Source organism: Rhinatrema bivittatum, chromosome 1 (assembly GCF_901001135.1).
Source record: "Rhinatrema bivittatum chromosome 1, aRhiBiv1.1, whole genome shotgun sequence".
NCBI lineage: Eukaryota > Metazoa > Chordata > Amphibia > Gymnophiona > Rhinatrematidae > Rhinatrema > Rhinatrema bivittatum.
The window spans coordinates 620167555-620181611 of NC_042615.1; the positions used below are offsets into that span (position 1 = coordinate 620167555).

Sequence of the window (14057 nt, forward strand, 5' to 3'; positions counted from 1 at the left end):
TCACGGATAGATTTGAGTTAGGCTGGGGTCAAAGATTACAGTATAGTGATACATCTGAGCAAGACTGGGGTCACTAAGATTGTTGTACAGTGATAGGTTTGAGACAGACTGGAGTCACTGACATTATCATAATGATGTGTAAAGATACACCTTGTCTGCTATTATGCATTATATTACGTTTATTGTCAGGAAACTTTGTTAATAAATTTGGGTTACGTCTTATCTTTTTCTCCCTAGCAGTGTGGTTTATTTTTTGTTGTATTTAGTGTAGGGTGGGCCTTGAGATAAGCAAGGGAAGTTTATTAGGGTAATCTTACACCAAACTGGGAAGAAATTGGAGGGCTAAATTTAGGACAATTTGCCAGGGTTTCTTCCCTGGTAATTTACAACATCAACCAGAGCAATGGACTTCCATATGTCGCTCAATCCGTGGTGGTTCTGGACGCCAGCACCATGGGAGTTGAGGGGGAAACTTCCCTGACTGCAGGAAAGAGATATAGTTGAATCCCACCTTGGTTTCTTGTGGTGCCAAAAGTCTAAAGATGCCCCACTCAGGAAGAGCAGCAGCTTCACTGCCCACCCTCACTCTGAAGATTTGGGATCTTTCCAGATGGTACCTTTCGCAGGGCCTCCATCGTCCAGGTGTGGTACTGTTGTGCCCTCAGGGACATCAGACCACAAGTGAAGCAGTGGGGAGCATCATGATCTGGGCCCAAGAAGCAATAGCAAGCAGAATGGGTGTCACTGATGGACATACAATGCCCATATCCGCAGGCCTCAAACCTGCTAACCACAGGCTTTTTGGCTTTGGGTTTCTCTATTATTACTATTGTTTTATTTATTTTTTTTTTTTTTTAGATAGATCTGAAAAGTTTTACTGACTGTCTGCTGAGGCAGAATTAAGAAGAAAAAAGATTTACAAAAATAAAAACTACAGACAAAGAAAAGGTCAAGAAAAGGTAAAAAAAAAGACTAAAATTTTCAGAGAGAGAGAGAGAAAGAGGGAAATGTATCTATGTAGTAACTAGGACAGAGAAAGACTGAGGATCTGACAAGGCAGCAAGCACATGCGGAAACTCAGAGCTTATTAAAGAATTGACTGAGCATGCATCTGAGGGTTGGATCCATGTCCGCGCCAGACGTCATCATGTGTTATGGCTGATTCATGCCTATTTGTCAACAGAGAAAGGAAAATTGGTTCTTACCTGCTAATTTTGGTTCCTGGTATACCACAGATCAGTCCAGACAAATGGGTTTTGCATCCCTACCAGCAGATGAAAGCAGGGAATAAAAACTTTTCAGGCACTGCTACATAAATGAGAGTGCCACCCACAGTCCCTCAGTATTGACCTGTACCCAAGCCAAGATCGTTAACCTGAAAACTTAATTTTGCCCCCAACTAGAGAGAGCAGAGAAACAAAGTTGGAACCCCTTTCACTGGAGTCCCCCTTCCTCAAATGAGGAGAAAAACAAACCATGTTTATAATCATCGTAAATTCTGCAGCATCAGCATCCTCAGTTTCAGCATCCAGAAGAACAGTCTTTCGCAAGGGGTGGGCTTCTGGACTAATCTGTGGTATTCCAGGAATGAAAATTAGCAGTAAGAACCAAAATTTCCTTTCCTGTTCATACCCAGATCATTCCAGACAAGTGGGATGTATCCAAGCTCCCCCTACACTGGGTGGGAACCCGAAAAACCCACACGCAACATGCTCTCCCCAAACACAGCCTCCTCCGGCCCCCGAACATCTAATCGATAATGTTTAGTAAAAGTGTGTAAAGAAGTCCACGTCGTTGCCTGACAAATCTCTTGTGGCAATACTAGCTAACACTCTGCCCAAGAAGCTGCCTGCACCCTAGTCAAATGTGCCTGCAACCCCCTGGCACAGTTTGACCTCTACAGAGATAGGCAGAGAAAAATCGCTTCCTTTAACCATCTCATAACGGTGGCCTTGGAAGCCTTACTTCCCTTCTTTGCAAGACAAGAAGCTGATCGGAATGTTGAAAACTGTTAGCAATCTTAAGGTAATGTAATAGAGACCAACGAACGTCCAGCAAGTACAGCTTCCTCGCATGTGGAATATCCAATGTTAAATGAAGGAAAGCCGGCAACTTCATCATGTGGTTGAGATGAAACACCAAGACAACCTTAAGCAAAAAGGAAGGCACCATACATAACGAAACTCCATCATCTGAAATCTGCATAACAAGGCTGCAACTCTGAAATCCATCTAGCCGAACATATCGTCACCAAAAAGACAGTCGTCAGAGTGAGATCCTTCATGGACAACCTCCTTAACGGCTCAAAAGGAGATTCACACAGAGCCTGAAGCTTTAGAATAAGGCTCCAGGAAGGACACATCCGACGAACTTAAATGCTTTGCTCCTTTCAGAAACGGAACAATGTTCAAATGAGAGGCCAAAGGTCTCCCCTGCAGCTTACCTCGAAAACAACCCAAGGCTATTACCGGCACTCAAAGTGAACTGTAGGCCAGACCCTTAGTCAGGCCGCTTTGCAAAAGGCCAAGATTTGAGAAACGTTAACCCACAAAAAATCTAAACATTCCTCAACACACCATGACTCAAAAACTTTCCACACTTGGATATAAGCAAGAGAAGTGGCTGGCCTGCTAGTTTGAAGAAAAGAAGCAATAACCTGCTCTGAGTATCCTTTTAAATGTAAGCACCTCCTCTCAAAAGCCAAGCCGCGAGACAAAAGCAATCCACCCAATCCGAAAACATGGGCCCCTGCCGCACCAACCCCTGCAAATGAGTCAACTGGACAAGCCCATCTACTGCGAGATGCACCAGATCTGCAAACCATGGATGGTACAGCCACTCCAGCACCACTTGAAACACCTTTCCTGAATTTGCTCTATGCTACAAAACATACGTCTTACAAGGGGCCTCGAGGGAAACATATATAGTAGAAGATGTGTCAGCCAAGGCTGAACCAGAACATCAAGCTCCTCGGAACTGAATTCCCTTCTGCGGCTGAAGAATCTTTCCGCCTTGGCATTGCTCCTAGACGCCATGAGATCCAGCTGGGGAGTGCCCCACCTGACACGAATCAGGGCAAACACTTCTACTGACAACTCCCACTGTCCTGGATTCAGCCGTTGCCTACTGAGATAATCTGCCTATGCATTGTCTACTCCAGCCACGTGTGACGCCACTATGCCCCAGAGATATTGCTACGACAAGACAGAAAGCTCTTGGGCCTCCAGAGCTACCAGATGACTCTTCGTCCCGCCCTAACAATTAATGTACAGAGTGATGTTGTTGCATTGTCGGAGAAAATTGGCATAGCCCGACTGTGAATCCTCAGAAGAAAATCCATCAACACCCTGCATCCCCAACGACTGATCAACCAGGAAACTTCTGTTACTGACCACTGACCTTGGACCGCTTGCTCTTGACACCCTGCTCCCCAGCCCTTGAGGCTATCACCACCCAGTCAGGAACCTCCAGTCCCACTTCTCTCGTTCCAAATTGGGACACGACAGCCACCACAACAACCTGGAACCCCTAAAGTGGCAATGAAGCTGAAACTCCTCCAATAGCGGATTTCCATGGGACAAAAGCGCCCTCTGCAGAGGACACATATGAGCAAACGCCCACAGAGCTAAGTCCAGCGAAGATGCCAAGAACCCAAGAGCTGCAAATAATCCCAGACCCTAGGAATGGCCAACTGCAGAGGTCGAAGTACCTAAGACTGCAACTTCGCAATTCTGTCTGAGGTAAGGAACACCTTCCCTATTCAGGTATTGAACTGCACCCCCACATATTTCATTGACAGTGTTGGCTCCAGATGGCTCTTTGCCAAGTTCACCACCCAATCCAGAGACTGCAACAACTCCAAGACCCGCCAAATCGATGATGACACTCCACTTCTGACTTCTCCTGGATCAGCCAGTCATCTAGGTACAGATGAACTAGAATCCCTTCCCTCCTGAGTGCCACAGCTACCACCACCATCACCAGCACCTTTGCTAACCCAAAGGTAAAAGTGTTTCCTCAGTACCATGAATCTCAGAAATTTCTGATGTTCTGAACAAATTGGGATGTGAATATGGGACTCCAAGGATGCCAGAAACTCTCCTTTGAGAACCGCTGCTATTACAGTCCACAGTGTTTCCATTCAAAAACAAGGGACCCACATCTCCGCATTGACCTGCTGCACATTGAGAATGCACATTCCTTTTTGGGAACTACAAACTACACCAAATACCCTCCTTTTCCCTGGTCCTCTGGATGAACTGGGACAATCACATCCAGGCACCTCAACCACTGTAACATTTCCCAAACTGCTTCTCACTTGAAGCAGGAGGAGCAATGTGATACCAAGTAGGCTTCCTTGACAGGGTGAGAAAATTCTAAAGCCGTCTCTTATCACATCCAGAACCTATTGATCCGACGTGAGTTTGGTCCACTCTTTGTAAAAGAGGGCTAACCTCCCCTGACAACTTCCAAGGAACAGCGGACCAGCCTGAGCTCAGTGAGAGGCCTTACTCCCTCCAGTCCCTTGCCCGGAACTGTCCTGGGATGGTCTACATGTCCCCCGAAAGGACTGCTATCTCCCTGAGCCCTGCTTCAGACCAAATGGCACAGAACTCCTGTTGGAGCAAAATCTTTTCATCTCTCGAAATTGAGATCTCGGTGTGAAAGTCTTCTTCCTACCTTTCTATCCTCGGGCAACTTATTTCTTTTTGAGTCACCTAACTGCTTCATCAACTGCTCCAAATCCTCTCCGAATAACAGCTTTCCTTTAAAAGGAAGATTACACAACTGTGACTTGGATTACCCATCCACAGCCCAATTACGCAATTAAGCAGTCTCCGCGCCGACACCACACAAACTATGTTCCTAGTGGATGTCCTGACCAAGTCGTACAGTGCATCTGCCACATAAGCCACTCTAGCTTCCAACCGGGCCGGCTGCTTGGAGTCTGAGGCTACACTCAAATTCTTCTTCTTCGCCTTCTGCACTTAGCACAAACAGGCCCACTGCATCAGGCTACTACAGACCACTGCCCAAAGACTCAAAGCCAAGACTTCAAACATCCTCTTGAACTGAATCTCCAGCCTTTGGTCCTGGACATCCTTCAATGCAGCAGATCCTGCCACAAGGATGGTCATCTTCTCGGTCACTTCATCCACCTTTGGTAGCCTCAAAAGATCCAACATTCTCGTCCGGCAAAGGGTACAACTTAGCCATAGACTTGGCTATCTTAAGGCCTGCTTCAGGAGTATCTCACTACCGGACTACCAACTTCTTTACATTCTTTGGTGATAGAAAAAAAGTCTTTGGAGTTCCCTGCAGCCCATCCAGGACTGTATCCACCCTCTTGCTGTCAGTCTCTTCTTGAGTGACCTTGATTTCCAGTTCTTCTAGCACACGTGGGATAAGAGGACGCAGTTCCTCTTTACAGAACAATCTAACAACCCTAGGGTCATCTCGTTCTACGAAAGGAACATCCTCCACATCCTTATCTGCAGCAGGCACAGCACCCACCAGCGCATCACCAAGATCAGCCGCCGGATTATCTCCATGATCATCCAGCAGATCCTCTCCAGGGTCATCTCCCGAATCTTCCTGAAGATCGTCCGCACCCTCTGAATCTTCCAAGGACTCATCTCTACCTGACAGACATCCCAGCCCCAAGAGACAACAGAGACCTACTGGTCTAGTCTGCACAGAAGATCTAGGCTTCTTTGCCAGGCACTGAGACATCTGGGTGGACAAGCATTTATGTGCTGCTCCCCATTTTCCGTTTACTGTCTGCCATCTCTGTGGAGATTGCCTCATCTCCGGAAACACAGACCACATACAACACGGCCGCATTTAGGTGCAATCGGCGTGAACCATAGGCCCTATACACTTTCCCGTGCATCGTGGGAGGTGCAATCACTGCAAAGCTTGTTGTGGTCGGCCTGCTAAAAAAAAAAGTCCACCACGATTCCCACCAACACCACCAAACAGCCCCTCCACCGACAAGAATACCTGAAATACTGCTGTGGAGCCTCGGGCTCCCTCTCTTACCCTGATCCTCACAAAGGACTCAGCCTCCCACACAGCCCAACTCTGCACTGCATTGCCTCGGTATTTTTCTTTAAAGCGGCAGTGCCCCCAAAAGCAAACCAGAAATTAAAACAAATACTTTCATGCTTCTGGTGCTTCAGGCTGCCAGTAAGGGTAGAGAAGGCATCGGAAAGGGCGAGAAAACTAGGACTCCTGGCTGTCACCCCCCTCCAGAAGCTGAGGGTTGAGCCAATTCAGGGACCTGCTCGACCTGAGGGATGGCCCACAAAGGAACTTAACACCTCAGGGGGCTTCCACAAATCCTCATGCTATTCTTTTCTTCTCCTTATTCTGTTTCTTCCCTTTTTCTATTTCATTTTTTTTTCAAAACTCCAGACTCCAGGTTTGAACCCCTACTATCTGTTGGAGTCAGAGAAATACAGAGGGACTGCAGGTGGCACTCTCATGTATGTAGCAGTGCCTGAAAAGTTTTATTCTATGCCTCCATTTGCTGGTTGGGATGCAAAACCCACTTATCTGGACTGATCTGGAGTATGAACAGGATATGGTATGGTATGGTATGGTATGGTAAGAAAAAATCTGAACTAAAAAATATAATAATAGAATGTTGTGAACACTGTGGTTCATATTGCCAGATTGGTGCCATTCTCAATGTGGTAGGGGAGAGGAATAGAAATTTTGAACAGCAAAATGATATTCATCTGATAGCTAGCAAACAGACAAAAGTCAGCAAAGAGGCCACAAATAATATACTTTTGTTTAACTAACAATAGATATAGAAGTAGCTTTCAAGTTATACTCCCCTCATCAAGTGGGTAAAATATCTAATGAATAGAGTATAGCTCTCGAAATATTATCACAAATGCATTAAATTTGCAAAATAAATAGCTCCCCATCTCTTTACTACCTTTTATTTCTAATGTACTTAAATGGACTAACAAAGCAACCATAATACCAGATACACTGGAAATCTTTAAAACTGTAGAGATGGTTTTGAGTTTGGCAAAACTGCTGCAATAAAACAGCTCTACTCTGCATGTTAGACTCCCAGTGATAAATCACAACCAAACATGTGCCGAGATGACAACAGTATGGAGGAAGAAAAAAAAAAAACAATCTGAAACGATAAGGTCTCTCTCTTATCTTTTAACTCTTAACTTATGTAATTTAAATTTACACAAAGGAAGCAGAATATCCACCTGACAGAAAACTGAGCATTACATACAGAAAAATAGAAAAAGAAAAACCAAATAAATGCAAAAAGGCAAAACATAATACTCTCTTCCAAGCCCACAATAAGTAAAAAAAAAAAAAAAAGGGGGGGGGATCTTTCATACGCGGTAAATACTAAAGTAACATCAATCAAGAAAAAAAGAGACATTTAGGGCCCTATTTACTAAAGGTTTTCTCCCATTTTGTGTCTATGGGGAAAAAGCTTAGTAAATAGAAAAACACAGAAACATAGATAACAGAAACAAGATGGCAGAAAAAGACCATATGGCCCATCCAGTGTGCCCATCCATCCAATTAATTTAGCATTATAATTTGCATCACTTCCATAGAGATCTCCTATATTTAAGCCCATGCTTTATTGAATTCAAATGCTGTTTTTATCTCCACCACTTCCACTGGGAGGTTGTTCCACACATTCACCACCCTCTTATTTCCTAAGATTACTCCTGAGTCTACCCCCTTTCAACCTCATCTCATGACCCCCTCCTTTCCATTGTGCAAAGAAACCTTTGAGATACTTGAATGTCTCTACCTTATCTCCCCTATCTCGCCTTTCATCTAGAGAATACATGTTTAGATTGTTAAATCTATCCCCATATGCTTTAGAATGAAGACCACTGATCATTTTAGTAGCCACTCTCTGGACCAACCTCATCCTGTTTATATCCTTTTGAAGGTGCAGTCTCCAGAATTGTACACAGTATTCCAAATGAGGTCTCAGCAGGGAATTATACAGGGGCAATATCACCTTCCTTTTTCAACTGAACAGTCCTCTCCCTATGCAACCAAGCATACTTCTGGCTTTTACCACTGCTTTATCCACCTGTTTGGCCACCTTAAAATCATCAGATACAATTATCCCCAGATCTTGCTCTTCCTTTGTGCTTAGAAGAATTTCACTTCCAATACTGTACTTTTCCCTTGGGTTTTTGCAATCTAAATACATGACTCTGCCATTTTTAGCATTAAATCTTAGCTGCCAGACCTTAGACCAATTCCTCAAACTTCGCTATATCCCTCCTCATGTTTTGCACTATTTCCTGGCTGTCCACCCTGTTACACATTTTGATGTCATCAGAAAAAGACAAACTCTTCCCGACCACCCTTCCGTTATGTTGCTAACAAAAATGTTGAAAAGAACAGGTCCCTCCTCAGAGAAAACTTCATTTGTCACTACCCTTTTTCACCTCCCACTCAGCCAGTTTCTAACCCAGTCAGTCACTCTAGGATCCATACCAAGGTTGCATAATTTATTTATAAGCCTTCTGTGCAGAACTGTGTCAAAGGCCTTGCTGAAATCCAAGTACATTATATCTAGCGCTCTCTCTTGAGCAAACTCTCTGGTCATCCAAAGAAACTGATCAGATTCATTTGACAAGATTTAGCTCTGGTAAAACCATGCTACCTCAGATCTTGCAATCTACTGGATTCCAAAAATTGCACCGTCCTCTGTTTTAGCAGTGATATCATTGGTTTTCTCACCACAGAGGTTAGACTAACTGGCCTGTAGTTCCCTGTATCCTCCTTACTTCAACTTATGAATATGAGCCACATCTGCCCTTTTCTAGCCCATAGAAAGAAAAAAAAAACAAACAAATATAAAGCCATTAAAAAAAAAAGAGAAAGAGTGTTGGATATTTTTTCAGTTTCCCCAGTAAGTTTGGATTTAACTGATTTCTTGGAACAAATAACTGAGGAAGTGAAAGATCGTGCTACATTATTGATTTCATGTGTTTCTGAGCCTTACAGAAATTTGATGATGAGCTTATTCTTCTATAATAGAGATATCCCCTTTATGGGTCACAAGGTTTGGGTGTTCCCATATCCTTGTTAAGCAAACCCAAAATACAAGAAACTCTTTCCTTCCTTCAGTTGCATGACAGTGCTATGTTTAAGTGGGGAACTTTGGGAATTTTTATTAAGATATCCAGTTAAGATTTCTGCCAGTCGATATTTTATTTTTATTTATATATGTTTTTATGTACCGTTGTTTGGAGCAGTCCTTCACAACGGTTTACAAACGAAACAACCGTACATAAAACGTATAACATGTGCACTGAACAATTGTAGAGACGATTACAACTTGAGAATACAATTTGTGGTTAATACAATATTGTGGAGGAATGAAGCATTGGGATCATACATAGTGTGGAAGTATTAACAAGAATGATACTAACAGATAGTATTGTTCTTGATAAATTATATACTAACAGAAAGCATAATTTAATGAGTGTGATTTACAGTATAGAATGGGTGTTTGGCATATTTAACAGGTGCAGGATAGATGATTTAGCTTCTCCGATGCCGTCTTTATATGTTTGTTTGAAAAGCCAAGTTTTGAGGAGTTTTTTGAAACTATCATCTTCAAACCTAGTCACAAGTCTTTTTTAGAAAGGAGAACTGTTGAGATTCCTGCTTCAAATCCAGAACACGTTTGACGTAAGGTTATAATAAGTGGCTTTATAGTTTTTGTTTTTTCTTTTATCCTTTAAAAGTGGCATAAATGGGAGTAGAAAGATTTACAAAATACATGATTTGCTACGATTTTTCTTCCATTCTGTCTCTATGGGGGGGGGAAAAGCTTAGTAAATTATGCCTTAAGTTGTATTTTCTACTTATCATTCTTACTATCCCTTATGCTGCTCATCTGCCTTTATATTTTCAGCCTGAAGATATAATTCAAGCAAACCTACCTCTTTCACCTTGCCAGAATCAATAACAAAGATGACATCATTGACAGTGATACTAGTTTCTGCAATATTTGTAGAAAGAATCTACAATAAAAAAAAGTCAATTAGCTTTGAAAGTGAAAGTGGCAATGAAAGATCTATAAAATGGTTCATGGTAGCAGTAGATACTTGCTATTTTGCGGATTCCTGGAGGGGGAACTTTTAGCACCTTCTTTTGGTCTGATGTCTGCATATTGGAATGAAGCATAAAAACCTGATACCTGTGAGAAAACAGAAAAGACTAAAGCACCAGGCAGGTTATGAAGAATGTGAGCCATAGAGAGAGCAGCAATAAAAGTTAAAACCTTTACCTATGTGCATTATCAGCAAATCGCTTGTCATCAAACAGGATGCGATCCCTCAAGCCAACAATCTCATCGTAGCCAGGCAAAAATATCAAAATCGCCCCTCAAAAACAGCAGAAAAGAGAAGCTGGATGAGAAAACCTCACTTAGGGCCCAATTCACTAAGCTCTTTTCCCATAAACACAGTTAGAAGAAAAGCATTAGCAAATTAAGCTCCTAGTCACAAAAGGTATTGTCTGCTATGATACTATTTGCATGTGCACATCAATTTTCAGATTGAATGTGTGTGAATAGCTTCTGATTTATTGTAAGATTTGAAGTATACTAAGAACCCTGCAACTCAGGACCACAATTTAATGGTCTCAGACACAGTGAAGTGGACAGTGGATGAGATAATGACCTTTCTGGGATGATTAACTGTGCCCTGGCCACTCACCAGTTCACCTATTCAAAGGATCCTAAAAGGGAATTCACTCTGCCTTTGCAAGGGAAGTAGTGTATACTTGCTGCATTACTTCCTGCCTGTTTCCCTGAAATGTATGCAACCGCTTCAAGCAGAAAGTAACGAACTTTAAGCAGCATACTTAAACTTCCTCAGGCAGTGGTAGCTGGTCAGAGCAGGCATTCACTACTCACTTCCCATTTCATTCAATGTTTATTTCTGTAGCCAGGAAACCTTACTATGAATCTTCAAGACTTTTAAAAAGTAGGACAACTGCAATTCTGTGCATCCAATGAAATAACTACTTTTAAATATTAACTGATTCCCATCTTCCTGATGTTTTTGCTCCCAGTTATGTTGAAGCAGGTCAACTATTTAAAACAGCCATCATAGGCTACAGTCTGCCACAGGTGCACAAGCTTCTTGCTCCTCTGCTTTTTTTCCTCTAGCACGACAAACTACTACTTTGACTACCTCTACAGGAAGCACTCAAGATCTAATCTCATAACTATGATGGCTCCTTCTCCATAGGATGAGTCAGCTGTGAGCAAAAGTGAGGACTGCCTGACTTCTGCAGATACAACCCAAGACTGCTGGTGGGGGGTAGAGGAGATGAGGAACCCTACTGGGGAAAGAAGACTGAAGAGAGGACATATCACCCTGGACCCACATACAAAACCAGCAGAGAGTTGCTTACTTATAACAGGTGTTCTCCTAGGTCAGGAGGATGTTAGTCCTTGCACATGGGTGACATCAGATGGAACCCGGCAAGGAAAACATATGTCAAAGTTTCTAGAAACTTTGACCGACACACTGAGCATGCCCAGCATGCCACTATCCACGTGTCTACGCGGGGTCCCTCTTCAGTCTTATAATACAGAATTCGTGAAAAATAAAATAACAAAATAACAAACCCAAAGAGAAACCAACTCTATGGGATGGCGGATGGGTTTTGTGAGGACTAACATCCTGCTATCCTAGGAGAACACCTGTTCCAGGTAAGCAACTCTGCTTTCTCCTAGGACAAGCAGGATGGTAGTCCTCACACATGGCTGATGTTAGGATTTGTAGGTATGTGGGCCCTGGGCCGAGGTGAGAGATGGTACCACCCACAGGGAGGAGCCCTATGAGCCTCACCGTCAGGAGACGAGGTCTCAGCAGACGTCAGACACAGCTGCAGAATAGAGTCTATTAGAGAGATAGAAAGTCACTGTCCATGAAGCGGGGAGTGTAGGAGAAAGTCAGTGCGGTGGGGTATACCCAGGGGGAATACCTCTGTAGTGAAGATACGGCAATGGTCTGCAGAGCTGGGTACACCGATGAGGCTCCTCTGTAGAGATGATACGGTAGAGACCCGCAGAGCGGGGTACATCGATGGGGGTTCCTCACTTAGAGATGGTACGGTAGTGGCCCACAGCGTGGGGTACACCGGTGAGGGTTTCCCACTAGAGATGGTACGGTAGAAGTCCGCAGCGCGAGGTACACCAATGAGGTTTCCTTAGAGATGGTACGGTAATGGCCCGCAGCGCGGGGTACACCGGTGAGGATTCCATACAAGAGATGGTATAGTAGTGGTCTGTAGAGCGGAGGTACTCACAGTAGCAAATGTTCCAGGAGAAGCCCTGGGGATAGGCAGCAGTCCAAGGCAAAAAGGCCCTCTGAGGAACGGATAGCCAGAGACGAGGAAAGGCCCCCCCCCCCCCCCCCAAGGAGCGGGTACCTAGAGTGTCTCATGCCAATGGTGCAGGAACTGGAACGGGAAGTCCGAAGTGAGCAAAGCGGATTCAGCAATGAGGGAACTAGTTGCCAAGACACAGGTAGGCAGAGCAAGCCGGCTTAAGTATCCTTGAATGATGACGTCAACCGAAGGGGACGCCCCCGAGGTTCCCACCATGACGTGCTTAAGATTGGCTTGTGCGCGTGCGCGCGCCTAAGTGATACCGAGGGCAAGATGGCAATCGCATTGCCCAGGCCATCCCAGGAACGCCAGGCAGGTCAATGGTAGCTGGCGGAGGCTGCCATTCTCCCCAACGGGGTCAATGCAGCAAAAAAAGAGGTCACAGCAGTCTGTGACCAATGGGCATAACAGGTGAATACATAGCTACAGGCTGCTCCCGAAAAACAAGCAAAATCGACAGGCATCCAACCAGGTACCAAAGGGCACAACAACCACCATGGCGTCAGCCATAGAGGGAGACAACCTGAACCCCAAACAAAGGGCCCGAGGCAGGAAGAATTGGTTTTCACTGCTGAAAAAGGTTTTGGAGGTCTGACTGACCGAAGCTATCACATCGGTCATCTTTGTCCAGACAGTAATGAGAGGTGAAGGTGTGGAGGAAACTCCAAGTCGCAGCCCTACAGATCTCATCCATGGGCACCGCATGCAAGTGGGCCACCGAAGCTGCCATGGCTCACACAGAAGGAGCTGTGACATGACCCTCTAGTTGCAGTCTGGTCTGCGCGTAACAGAAAGATATTCAGTCCGCTAGCCAGTTGGACAAGGTTTGCTTGGATACTGCAATACCCAACCTGTTTCTTTCAATGGATAGAAAGAGCCTTGTAGACTGCCTGTGGGCCAACTGTACAGTCCAGGTAGAAGGCCAGGGCCCTTTTACAATCTAGCATGTGCAAGACCATGCGGCTTTGGAAAGAAGGTGGGCAGGATGAGAAGACTGATTGAGATGGAACTCAGTCACCACCTTCGGCAGGAACTTAGGATGCGTATGCAACACCACTTTGTCAGGAAAGAACTTTGTATAAGGTGGGTACGACACCAAAGCTTGCAGCTTGCTGATATTGTGTGCTGAGGTGACTGCAATCAGAAAAAGGACCTTCCAGGACAGGTATTTTAGGTCACAAGATTGTAGGGGCTCAAATGGGGCCTTTATAAGGTGGGCTAAAACCACATTGAGGTCCCAGGAGACTGCCAGAGAACGGATCAGTGGCTTGAGTTGGAGCAGTCCCCGCATGAAGTGACCCACGAAAGGCAGCATGGAGATGGGCAAGCCATCTACTTCCTGTGGCAGCAAAGGTGCCTGGGGCATTGGAGAAGGCTTCATCGACAAAACACTGAGCAGTAAATCCAGCCGTTCCAGTAAAGGTACAAGCACCAATGGAGTGAGCTCTGGTGGTGGTGGTGGCGGGACCAGGAGCTAGATGCCCTGCAGGGCCCGGCCGACTGCCCACCACATACGGCACTCCAACTCCTCCTCGAATGCTGACAAGGATAGGACAGCTTGAGGAGGAGAAGATGGAGAAACCAGATCTCCCCAGAACCCAGAGGGGGATCGGTGCCCACCACCAGAA

The 14057-nt window shown here is 44.8% G+C and overlaps 1 protein-coding gene across 1 annotated transcript in view; it reads right to left on the bottom strand.

Moving 5' to 3' along the window:
- YTHDC2 (YTH domain containing 2) overlaps positions 1-14057 on the bottom strand; it is a 237604-nt gene that overhangs the window by 107275 nt on the left and 116272 nt on the right. Inside the window, 3 exon segments of the mRNA XM_029571517.1 lie at positions 9969-10049; positions 10138-10225; positions 10316-10412. Of these exon segments, the coding sequence (XP_029427377.1) occupies positions 9969-10049; positions 10138-10225; positions 10316-10412 (266 nt within the window).